Source organism: Chelmon rostratus, chromosome 14 (assembly GCF_017976325.1).
Source record: "Chelmon rostratus isolate fCheRos1 chromosome 14, fCheRos1.pri, whole genome shotgun sequence".
NCBI classification, from domain to species: Eukaryota; Metazoa; Chordata; class Actinopteri; order Chaetodontiformes; family Chaetodontidae; genus Chelmon; species Chelmon rostratus.
Genome location: NC_055671.1, coordinates 3,347,933 through 3,360,544, shown reverse-complemented (window position 1 = coordinate 3,360,544; position 12,612 = coordinate 3,347,933). Strand labels below are relative to the sequence as shown.

Here is a 12,612-nt window from a genome sequence, read left to right as displayed (position 1 = left end):
TATCTGATCAAATACATTAAATTACAAAGACATTAAATTACACCATTGATAAATAAACAGGACTTCAGGGCTGATTTTCATCTTCAAACAGAAACACTGGCAGATACTAGGTACTTTTTTTCATTCCACATCTTATTAGAGATCAGTTTCCTTTCTAATTCTTTGTAAATCATATATTTAAATATTGTGTCCATGTAGTGCATTTCTAATTACTACTATTATCAATACCTATAGTGAGATCAACTTCAGTAGTTGCATTACATTACACTAAACAGTGCCTCATGTCACATAACTCAACAGTGAAACACAATTTATCAGTGAGAGATATTACAACAGCAGCGTATCTCCCACAGATTGTATCCAAACTCTGCTCAGTTTTTCTATAGGCAAAACACTTGCTTCTGATTGGCTGGCAAAATTGTACACCAAGACAGCTCAAACAGTTCCCGTCAACAGTTTGACTATTGATCTAAATCTGTACACAGGAACTGGAGGAAACCATAGCGACCGTACTTTTGCTTTTCACTATGTTACCAATTAACTCTCACTGGTCAAACAGAGCTAATTGTGGGTTAATGCTTTCTGACTCAAACAACCTTTGAAAAATGGATGACAGTTTGAACACAGCTTCTACTTTTGACTGTGACAAGTGACCAGGTGTAAGTGTGATGATATATTCAGAGGTGCCCTGATATACAAAAACAACAGGTGCAACAGCTTTTACACTAAGCAGAGTGATGTCCTGCAACATTATTTTCATGTATCAGGGCAGCTTGTCATTTATCATCAGTTACTTTGCTCATCTGCGTAAAAGCAGCTATTATTGATTTTCTTATTCAATTACTACGTTGGGCAGCATAATGTGACCCAGCCTTTACATGCGTGAGGAGGAAAAAGAACAAACTTGAAAGCCAGGTTATCAGGCATCAAGTCAGTATAAAGTAAAATCCTGTTACTTCGCAGAGTACATGCTGACCATTTGTCAGAAACAGTCACTACATGTTATTTAGTCCACTTCATTAATCACTACTGTCACAATCAGTTCTACTGACTGGAAGTGTCCCGCAGTGGATGTGACATACAGATTCGCATGCATGAGTCTGGAGTGTGTATAGATATTTTTATGAACCATGGCAGCAGTTGTCAAGTGATGACAGGTCTTCTCAGTGATCCTTAGTGTAACAGTACCGTACAGGTAAATGTCCCAGTGTGCGTCTTCGTTATTGGGCAGTCATTACTCTCCCCAGCTGTGCTCTCTCAGAAGCCTTGTATATGGCAATAGGCCTCCAAGCTAGAGAAGAGGATGTAGAGGAACCAGAGTCCAAAGAAAAGCAGTGAAGTGAGGACTTTGGGGATCCGCGGGCCTCCCAGTTCGCCGCCTATGGACGGCCTCCGGCGTAGCATCAACACTCCCATAGACAAGAAGGCAAAAATGGTGAAGAGTGTGACGGAGAAGGCCAGCGAGCCAGGATCCACACGGAAGACCTTACCTTTGACTTCCCAATACACGGCAGCCACGGACCAAGCCAGTCCAATGCCCAAAAACACATTAACAGCATTGCTTCCTGTCACATTTCCCACACATGCATCCGCATACTGGTCCTGAGTCGCAGCCACTTTACTAGCAAAGGTATCTGGAAAAAAGAGTGAGGTTAGAAAATAAGTAGTTCAATAGCTTAATCCATCACAGTACCCTTTCAGTGCTTCTTACCCTGTCTAAGACTTCTGGAAAAAACTGAACTGAGTTCTACATTGCTATTACTGTGTGTGCCTCCCAGTTGGGGATTTACAACATATTGCCAAAAAAACAACCTCACAAGTAAAATCACTTACCAGGAAGTGAAGTCCCCAGTGCTACAAAGACCACCGCAGTGACAGTATCTCTAAGGCCAACTGTGCAGCCAAAATGGGAAGCAAGGTCTCCAATGATGGCTGTTAAGAAACCAATGACAGAGATTGACACTATGAAGCATGCCCAGCCATTCCAGTACTCGGTGGGTGGGATGCAAGCAAACAGAAGCTTCCAGAAAATGCACAATATGTGCATGAAATAGTCGAAGCAGTTCGGCATTCGCTGCTCCTGTCCCTCCTCCTCATCTCCATCGCCTGTTGAAAGAAGACACAGTGACGGTCAATCAAACGAAGCAACAAACATCATCCACAAATGATGCACATTTTGGGCCAATCAGAAATGAGCTTGTAGAGTCACATTAGAGGAAAGAGGAAAACCTGTAACCAGGTACAGTCATATAATCTATTGACCTGACTTTACACTGAGGGACAGTCATGAGAGATTGTGTGAATATTAAGCCTCATTTGAAGCCAATTAAAAAACAGAGTAGTAGCTTGGATGTAGGAAAGTGTTTTGTCACGTTGCTTTTTGTGTAGTCTCACATAGCCAGACCTGACACTACCTCCACACTTCATACTGCAACACAAACTCAGCTGCTTTGGCTGTTATAGGAAAGCCCCCTCTGCTGGTGCATGCAGCATTGGTATGTGCTACTGCTGCCATATTTCCTTCACAGCCATACCCCATGGTACACTGAATATTGTATTTATATAATATACTTTGAGTTTTCTGCCAAATAAATGCGTTGAGACATGAATGTTGTCTCTGGCCAACTGACTAAATAGAAGAACCAAAATCTAACCAGTTGTAACATTAAAATAAATGGGGTTTTTTTTTCAACAATGCCAAAACGCTTTACTTTCACATCTTTAATTCAGTAAATGGAAAACATAATCAATCTGAATAAAAAAAGTTTAAGAAGACACTTCAAAAAAACTATGCCTCTGATCAATACTTAAAAAAGCAATCAACATATGAAGTATACAAACACATGATGGCCACTGACCTGCACTGACTGTGACTGCTTCAATGAACTGCTCTCTCCACGAGTGAGTGCCAATCACTGACGCCAGATTTGTGTCCTTCAGCAGTTTGTCCACTGTGCTCTGTTACAACACATTAAATAGGTCAGTAATGAGACAGAGGCAGTCATAGCTCAGCTTAATACACACAGAACCCGTGGGTTCACATTTCTGCCACATAAAATAGAATCTATACAAGCCCATTTTTTAATTTATCTTTTGTTTTCTTTCTTTATGCATGCATTTATTATAGGTATAGAATAGATACTTCTAAAAAATTAATGGGAACATTAAATTATAAAAGTTGGTCAGAGAACACAAAAGGTTTGTCGTCCACCAGGCCCAGTTTGATATCCAAAACTAATATGTAAAATATTACTAGTACACCCACAAAACCACTGGCATCACTGTTCTGCTGCAGAATTAACTGACCCACACATTTCACACACAGCACACAAGGATACACACACATAGCCTCAGTGCATCTCAAATCAAGATGCACGTAACACACAAGAAAAAGTAGAAAACTGAGAAAAGGAAGATGTGAAAAGAATTTGAAATGAGAAGAGTGTAAAGAGAGTTTAGTGAGAAAAAGAGATGAGAAAAGTCTCATCAGTGCCATCACACACAGCATGCTGACAGAACTGTACCTGGTCCAGTACTCCATTGGGAGTCTGATGTGTCAGTGGGTGTAAGGTGGTTGAAGAATTAAAACACATATACTTCAAATTTTCCTCACTTGTAACACAGATGTTCAGAGTGCAACAACCCCAGCCCTTGAGGTTTTTATATTTGTGAAAGCTTTTACAGGAAATAACAGTTGAATTATCATTGACTACTCCTACGCCATCCAAATGTCATTTTATTGCTACTCCTGCCGAATGCAGCTAACAGCATATTTTGCAACGATTTAGTCTTGAAACATGTGACAACAGTAATAATAGTTGTGAAAATACATTTTATGCCTACATGCCTTTAAGCTGCACATTTGCAAGTCATGATGATAATAAAGACACACTGGTGAATTTAACCTGAAAAATACTTGTCTGACCTTGTTTTCAGGGATCTATTTGTTTTAGAGTACGGAGCCTACAAAGCCTCCTATCTGCCAATCACACACCTTAAACTCACAGGACTCCTCTATGATGACCTCTAGCCTGCTGTGCTCTCCTAGAATGGGTTTGCCCATCTCAGAGATCCTCCGGGCCTCCTCCTCCTCAGGGGTGGGGTGTCCTATCAGGGTGTACAGAGATTTAATTGTCACGTCTTTCATTTATCCTGTCATTTACAAAACACACACACATCCTAAACCTCAGCCAAGGGTACAGGCCCACGCCTAAAGCATAAAGATGGAGAAAAAAACAATAAAAAAAAGCATTCCATGCTCTGCACACACTTTCAAAGTTTAACATTTTTAAAGGTGCTGTGTGTAGCATTTACAGACAATATTGCTTCCATAATTTGATGTATTTCCTGTTCAAACAGGTGGCCAATAGGATTTCTAAAAGCCCCAGTCATGGAAAGGAGAAAATGGCCATAACAAACAGGCCCAGGCATGAGTGGAGGGATCATTCAAAAGTGTAGGAGAAGGGGAGATGCAGAGTTGTTAAGAGACATATATATTGATATTTTTGGTTGCAATTCTTATCTGTATACTTCCTGGTAAACTAACTATACGCTGGTAACGAGTAGGAGCTAGCTGTGGTTTAAGCATCTACTCCAACCACCCATGGTCATTGGCTCAACCACAAGGGCACAGTGGATGTGCCAGTCCTGAAGGGTGACAGCAGTTCCTGTCCCCAGCATTGTTCCTGGCACTGCCCCCAGGGCAGCAACCCACCCCCAGTGGACCTGACACTGCCATCATTGCTGATAGCACTATCCTCAGCATTTTTCCTGGCCTCAGTCATAGTAGCGGCACACCCTGCCCTCAGTGGTGGTCTTGTCTTCACTCCCAGTGCTGGTCCTGGAGACAGGTCCCACCCTCAACGAGCACAATTGACTAATAAAGATTTGCTTCCAGGTAGGAAGTAAGAGTAATAATATGCAGCACAAAACAAGAAGAAGCATAAATGGAGCTAAGGCTTTTGGAGTGTTTGACAATGGCAATGAAAGGCTGAATCCATGCATATGCTCCTCTTTTAAACAAATACACACACAGTGTCAGGGAGTGTAAAAGAAAAGCAGCAACGTTTTTTTTGTTACAGGAAGCAATCTAATCAATTTTTAGAAAAAACATTAACTTCACTGCTGCTGGTGTGAGACTTATAGCCTCGGCAGATATGTAATTTTGCAGTAATATGCTGGTATTTAAACATGCTGCACATTGCACCTTTAACACCTAAACCTACACCCAAATGATCTTACCCTGGTTTAGCAGCAGTGCTGTGAAGACAGACAGACAACGTTTCAATACAATATAACAAATTTATTACCAGCGTCTAATACATTAGAGTGAAAGAACCTGAAATGCAACAGAAATACCTGAATACACTTGGTTCTTGCATAGTGCACCCTCACTGTTAATAATGAATTATATTTCTGTACATTACAAACCAATGTAATTGATTATTTTGGTCTCCACTTACAAGCACATATCTGATTTCTGTACCATGCTTTTGACACATTAAGGTTAGAGGGGACATGCAACTAAAGGACACTAAATTTATAATTGGCTGTAGCGCCTGTGCTACAGTGAAACAGAGAGTGAATGGCAGCGTGTAATCTTCAGTTACTGGCTCTGACGCAGGTGCTAGGCATTCAGCCGCTTGATGCTGGCTATTGCTGCCCTCTACTCGGAGTGTACTATTTGTATTTTAGTGTAAACAGACTTCTTCTATGACTATCGTCTCGCTCTTCATTGCCATGAAAGCACAAGACACTCAGACATTAATGCTCACACATTTATTACCAGAGATTCCCCGCTTCAGCCATTTGGGGTCCTCAAGCACAATGAAGAAGTTTTCTTGCTTCTCGTACTCCTCCACATTTATAATGTGCACTTTTAAATTCTGACTGGAGATATGCAAGCACGCCCGCACAGACACACACACACACAAAGACACATACAACAACAAAGATAATAACAAAGAATTAAGTACTATTAAATACAATGAACAATAAGGCGCATAAATACACAATACACCAGATCTTAAACATTTGCTCTACCATCTAAATCACATCGCAAATTGAAGTGACCTAAATTATTAATCACAATGGGCCTTTAAATAATTCAGGCTTTAACATGGTGTGCTCTTGCTCCTCAGTGTGCCAAAGAAATACAGCTAAACTAAATGACTTGTAGCACGATACCCTGGTTAATCAATGTCTGCATAGTTCATTTGTGGAATACTTTGATGACTTCCTGGCACTTTGGTAGGAGAGTATATATATATAAACAGGCTATAATGATCCCAGCAGAAAAAAATATATAATAATACGGCTACACATCCATACACTTCTCCATTACCAGTGATCTACAAATTATCATACCATTTACTGTGCAGCATCTGTTGATTGGCCATGTTACATAACAGAGTCTTTCACTAAGTGTACAATTAGTCCATGTGCAAACACAGCTTATATAACCTGAAAATTTAATGAGAAAATGATCTGTCAGCCTACATGGGGTGACTAGAGGTTCCCACACCTGATCGGGGACAGGATTATCTTTGGGTGTCAAGTCGTCAGGTAATTCTGTCTAATAGGACCTCCTCCACCAGGAGTGGGCGACCGATAACCCATAGGAATCTTTCAGTGGGGTCCGGTGCCCCTTTCTTAAAAGCATGGGCCGAGGTAAAAGCTTTTGTCTCATGTGTTTGTAGTAATCATCCATAAGGTTCAGAGACATCAGACCATATTTCAGTTCGTCAATTATTTTATTCCAAAGAAGTTGGTCAAATATAGAGAATGTGGATAAACCCTGTTCTGAAGATATGCTTGCCACCAAGATCTACCTGCATTGCATTACAGGTTAATTAAAAGTTTCACCATCACGTTTTGTGATATTCTGTATTCTTCTTATTATCAATAAGGCCCATTAAAACCCTAGTAGTAGTAGTAGTAAGTAGTATCATCAACTATTAACTATTAAAAAACATCAGTAAGTCACACTGCTGCACTGGATGACATCTTCCTTCATTGTTTTGAGCACACAAGCTGTAGTTTATTTTGAGTCAATGCCACATACACCATCCTGTACCTGAAATACTCCCTAACACCCAAGATCCAGGCCTTAAAAAGTCCCCTACCAATGTACTTCTATTCATGTAACATTTATTAAAAATCACAGTAATCAGCTGTTTAGGAAGTCATTTAGCATTTTAAAAAAAGGAAACAATGTATTTGTGGCCAATTAGTAAAAATGGCTGTCTTTAGTAAGAACCAAAGGGACTGGGGTTGAGTGCCAAATACAGAGTCGAGAAGTGAGAAAGTACTGAGAGATGGATGAACAGATTGTTGGATTTGGTCTTATCATGGGCTTTGTTGACAATGGCAATAGTAATTACCAGTCTTATCCTTTAAAAACATTTGAGGGCTTTTGATAATGTAAAATCCTTGATTTAATGTAAAGTATGTTGAAGAGTAGGAAGAGAGTTGCACTGTCTCCTTCCTGGAAAAGAATAGATCGATGTTCTAAGGAAATACATCCATCGGACTCTGCGGTGGATGCCTCAGGTTGCTAGCTGTGCCTCACCTGGTCTGTTCATTGGTGAATTCCAGCTCGCCTCTGGTCTCCTCGTAGTCCACCCCAGCCTTGGCACTGCCATCCTCTGTATGGTACGGCACAGCAACGGTGCCCCTGGAGCCCGAGTTCCTCACCACTGTCACTGTCAGGGTGCCCGTGCTCTCACTCACCCGCAGCACTCGCTGGCCAAAGGTGAAGATACCAGCATGGTCATCATCCAAGATAGTGACGGTGGCAACCAGCGGCTCCACTAGTCTACCTTTGAGCGGACTTCCTGCTCCTTCATTTCCACCTTCTTCTAACCTCAGGTTCTGAAGACGCACAAAGAAATGCTCATCCTCCTCAAAAATGTCGTCATCCAAGATGCCCACCTGGAGAGCACAGAGTAGTGTATGGTCACTCTCCTCATGGATTCATGAGGCCATAACAGTTCTAATGCAGACACTTGAAACTGACAACAGTCGGGGTCCCATTGATATCAAACCCTGAAATATTAGTGATCTCTACAATCTGAAATCAGTCTGGAATGAAAGCTCATCACCCTAAATCAACTTTGTACGAAGCTAGCTTTGCAAAAATCCCTTGCTTATGTTTTAGGCATGTTTGCCTTATTTTCACAGTTGACAGTGAAGATTAACAGAAAACACAGACAGTGAAATCTAACCGCGGTGAACTGTGTTACACTGATAACTTCTTAAACTGACACTGACAAATTCCTTTATGTGAACTAAGAACACTTCCTCTCACAGTCCCCTGTTCCCCTCGCTCACCTTGATATCTTTGCGGGTCTCTCCGGGCTTAAACACCAGGGTTCCCTCACTGAATTCATAGTCTGCCCCAGCATTGGCAGAGCCATTTTCTGTACAGTAGTCCACATAGAAAGTGTTCTGGCCTGTGCCCCCCTCAAGAATCACCCCGAGGCTCATAGACCCACAGTTCTCTGTGCACTGGTACTGGGCACTTTCAAAACAAATGTGTGAGCATGTGGCCAAGTCAGAGTCCTGGCCTCCTGAGCGACGTGAGTGGTCTGCAGCGTGTTTCTTTAATATATTGCCAGCACCAATCATCATGCGTGTCGCCTGGACACGGTAGAAGGCACGACTCTTCTTCTGGTGGACCAGGGCAGAGTAGTTGGCCATCTCAATCAGCTGGTCCAGGTCTTTGTCTGGGTGTTTCTCCTTCAGGTCTTTCAGGATGCGGACCACCTGTCCAAGAGAAGAAACCAGCTGTAGCACTCTCATATCCAGCTCATGACTTATCATATCTCTATAATATCTCATACTTATAGAGATGCAAGTTTTGGCCAAATGTCCAGTGAAAAATGCTCTTGAAAACTGCTACAGAGCGTGTCAGTGGTGGCAGTTACAGCAGACGTTTTAAGTTGTGAGTACACAGGCTGGGTGTGCAGTGGGGTCCTGGAGAGGGTTTGGTAGGATTTGAGAAGAATGAGAAGACATAGCTTAGTTTAGAATGAAAAAAGTTTTGGTGTTTCTTGGACAAAACTTGTATGAAGTGCAATTTGCAGACTAATGCAGGGATCTTTTGCACGGAAACTTCAGAAACTCCTACTGCTCAGCGTCCCACTGATCAACTTCCTGCTGTTATTCTCCTGCTGCTTGCACTCCTGCCATTCAGACTCCTGCTGGGACTGAATCCTAATAGCCTCAGGAAACCTTATATTCCTCTTAAAGTCCTGTTTAGCTTCAAAGTTAGTAAAACATTAGACCCACCAGTGGACTGGACAGGGTAGAAGACGTCCCCCTGTGAGTAGCTTTCTTCCTTTTCCTTTTGCCTTTTAAAAATACTAGAGAAGTATTCTTTCCTCTTTAAGAAAAACCTTACCCAAACCTGAGTCAAAAAACATCAGTTTTTCAATTTAAGGATCACTAACTACTTAATACAAAATAGACACCAAACCTGACATTAAAGGGAAAAAGGCTATGATTTCACACCATTCTGTCTTCCATCACGCTCTGTGTGCCTACAACAGCATTCCTCCCTGAGCCACTTGTCTTACCTCATCTTTGTTCTGGTCAAGCTCATTGCCTGTCTGCACAGAGACTGTCACACTGGAGGAGTTTCCAGGACACGAACCACCGTCTGACAACTTTCCATCCATGATCACGTCAATGCCTTTGGGCGCAAGGTCACCTTCCATTTCCACCACGATGCCGTGCCTCTTGTCAGCACGGTAACGCTTGTGCATGTACTTGTAGAAGAGTAGGCGACGGTCAGCGATCCAGGCCAAGATCACACACACCGGAAAATAAAGCAGCGTCACAGCGGCCTCCCACACCTGGTAACAGAGGCAATGTGAGCATTACATGATTCACACGCTCCATTCATTAGAAACGCATCTACGTACAGTCATCGGAAACACACCTCTACAATCCCAGGTGAGATGACAGCCAGTATGAGGTAGAGCCAGATGTAGGCAAAAATACTCCAGAAAGCCGTGATAAAAAATACGCGCAGGTGTTTGATCTTGCGAGACTCTCCTTCAGGGATCACCCCCACACACAGGCCGATTATCACAAACATATTGAAGGCAGCACTGCCCACTATGGTGCCAGGGCCAAGCTCCCCTGCATCAAAGTTGTGCCCACACACCTGTCGACAGTTAAAAGAAAAATGTCAGATTTTAGGTTAAATGGAACTGAATGTATTGATTCATTATTCATTTAACATACACAATCAGTCATAGTTTTTTGTGACATTGCAAGCAGCACGTGCATGTTTTTAAGAATGGAAAAAGTGTCATACATGTTTTGAACAGTTTTTTGTGTGATGGTTTATGTCGAAGGGATATGAAACACCTTGTGTACCTCAATGACAGAAAGCAGGATCTCAGGCGCAGAGGAGCCCAGGGCCATGAGTGTAAGATTGGACACAGTCTCATTCCAGACCCTCACTGTCGTTACTGTTGTTTCTCCGTTGGGTTTGGTGATGGTCACCTCTTTCTCCTACAACGACAGAAGGTTGAAAAAATGTCAAAGGTGCTGCCATCACAGAAGTCATTATGCACAAGTTCCAGTTATTGCAATCAAAGCAATGTCACAATATGATAATGTTCAAAATGTAAGAAAAAGATCACTGATTATGCAGTTTAGAGGATTGTACATTTATTTTAATTCAGAGCATTTGATGTAGACAACATTTGGTTGCATTCAAAGGAACTCGATAGATGTGGATTTCAGGAGTTGTGAGGTATGTTTGATATTTCTAAAAGGCTGCTGATCAGCGGCCACTGTGGGATAATGACCACAGCACTCGCTGTTATCAATAAAGTAAGAATGGTTGTGTATCAAATAATGCATGGCTGCATTTCATTTCTTAAAAGAATTAAGTTTAACAATACCTGAGAGGTGATGACTTCAATGGATGCCATGAAGCGATCTGCGATGATGGACACACCCAGGAAAATGTACATGAGACAGGCGAAGTAGACCACTGCCCTCCCCGCCTGCTCCCCCAGCGGAGGGTTGAGTGGCAACCACACCGGCAGCAGGATACCAGGTTTACACACCACAACGCCCGTACACGCCCGCTTGCCAGACCCCGTTGTGTTAGCAGAGGACTGAGGCTGCTCGGGACCAGACGCTCGCTCCACAACCTGGGGCCTGAAGGAGGTACAGGGATGGGCTAGGAGGAGGAGGGAGAGGAAGAGGAGTGGGGAAAGGTGACTGGGGAGGGGTCCCATGATGTCCCTGAGTCAGGAGTCTGGCCTGGGGGTCGCTGGGGGGACTCTGGGTGAGAGGACTCTCCTGGAGGAACAGAGGAAGGCACATTGTTCTTAGAAAGAAATCCAATGGTGTGTAATAGTTTTCCAGTGTATGGCAGACTATCTTGTTTCTTTCTTTTGTGTAAAAATGCACCAAAAACATAAGAACGTAGCTGTAAAACAACTCTGCACATGGAGTGAAAAAGTGAAAAACCAACACAAAACATCATCTCTTCATCCTGTACAACTAAAACCTAAACCTGCTGCATCGTTTCACTTTTACTTCTATCACTTTTGTGAGTAAGTTGAGAAGAAGGAAATGTGCATTACTAACATTTGCCAAAACTCTCTTACACTCTCTGCATGGTAATCCTATGTAACACCCTGGGTGTCATGATCAACCACACACTGTTTCAGGGGTGTCTTTGTGGCGGTGCTGCACAGTTAACAGGATGCAGGTTGTTTTCTTTTTTTTCCCAGAGCCACCTACACAAAGGCCCGTTATTAGCAATTAAAGTAAACTGACCCGAGAGAGTATCTTAACAGCATATCAAACTGACCTCTGAGAAACTAAAGCCAGGTTGTTAAGCCATGCAGCTTGTGTGGTTATCACTCTCTGGCACTAATCACTGAAGCCTGCTGGTAAGAATGACTAACGGTAATTTAGGGCTCAGTGTTTTTCTGCCTGCAGTGCTGAGTCAACATCTCTGTGGGAATGCTACTTGAAAACAAATTAGTTTTCTTGAGAACCAGTGAATATTACCAGACACACATCTTATTTCTGTCAACTAATGTTGACACATGTGAATACGCAGAGAAATGCATTTGGTAAATATTCTAATGTGTCAAGTAATGTCCACAATGACCACAATCTGACACAACTGCAATCATTAATAACTGCTATTAATTACCTACTTTCTTTATTATCTGAATCATTACCACTTAGGCTAACCTTAATCTGTCACTGTCACTCCCTGATACCTATCACTGGTAATCTGCATGAGTGACCCTTGTGTGTGCTACCATAACTTATTTATTGGCCATTAGAGGTCTTATGACTAATCACTGAGTTGTGATGTTACCAAGCAGTCTACTGTTTTCAAATATGCGTCTTAGAGACACTACACACATACTGTGAAACAGTATTTTGACTTGAAAAAAACACTAAATTACTGCCTACTACCAAGCACAACATGTGTTAAAGCTTAAAGCTTAAATGTATACTTTCTAAGTATCATCGTCTTCTTGAAATGAGTTATTTTGTTTTTTATTATCGATTATTGATTCATTATTTTATTTATTTTACAACATTCCTAAGATGTGTTTTGCA

At 42.0% G+C, this 12,612-nt stretch overlaps 1 protein-coding gene across 7 annotated transcripts; it reads right to left on the bottom strand.

The window, feature by feature from the left end:
- Positions 1-1,257: 1,257 nt before the first annotated feature.
- slc8a2a (solute carrier family 8 member 2a) lies at positions 1,258-11,261 on the bottom strand. Of its 7 annotated transcripts, XM_041951861.1 has the most exons (14): positions 10,920-11,006; positions 10,387-10,524; positions 9,944-10,171; positions 9,579-9,857; positions 8,332-8,766; positions 7,571-7,932; positions 5,786-5,889; positions 5,242-5,259; positions 4,796-4,803; positions 4,754-4,757; positions 3,995-4,107; positions 2,859-2,958; positions 1,834-2,106; positions 1,258-1,634 (listed from the first exon to the last, which is right to left on the bottom strand). In XM_041951861.1, the coding sequence occupies exons 1-14, from the start codon at positions 10,989-10,991 to the stop codon at positions 1,258-1,260; spliced, it is 2,511 nt and encodes an 836-aa protein (XP_041807795.1). In that variant the 5' UTR covers positions 10,992-11,006. The 7 variants fall into 7 exon arrangements, with proteins under 7 accessions (XP_041807795.1, XP_041807792.1, XP_041807791.1 ...); XM_041951858.1 differs by lacking the exons at positions 4,754-4,757; positions 4,796-4,803; positions 5,242-5,259 and adding an exon at positions 5,718-5,727 and having other exon boundaries at positions 5,763-5,889; positions 9,567-9,857; XM_041951857.1 differs by lacking the exons at positions 4,754-4,757; positions 4,796-4,803 and having other exon boundaries at positions 3,995-4,140.
- Between the last annotated feature and the right edge of the window lie 1,351 nt (positions 11,262-12,612).

What these genes read in the sequence shown, in the direction of transcription:
- slc8a2a (XM_041951854.1), bottom strand. Translation starts at nt 11,261, where the DNA reads ATGGGACCCCTCCCCAGTCACCTTTCCCCACTCCTCTTCCTCTCCCTC. An exon ending in TCCTGCTTTCTGTCATTGAG is followed by an intron (nt 10,172 to 10,386) that starts GTACACAAGGTG and finishes AACTGTCGACAG; the next exon opens with GTGTGTGGGCACAACTTTGA. An exon ending in AGACCCGCAAAGATATCAAG is followed by an intron (nt 7,933 to 8,331) that starts GTGAGCGAGGGG and finishes TGTGCTCTCCAG; the next exon opens with GTGGGCATCTTGGATGACGA.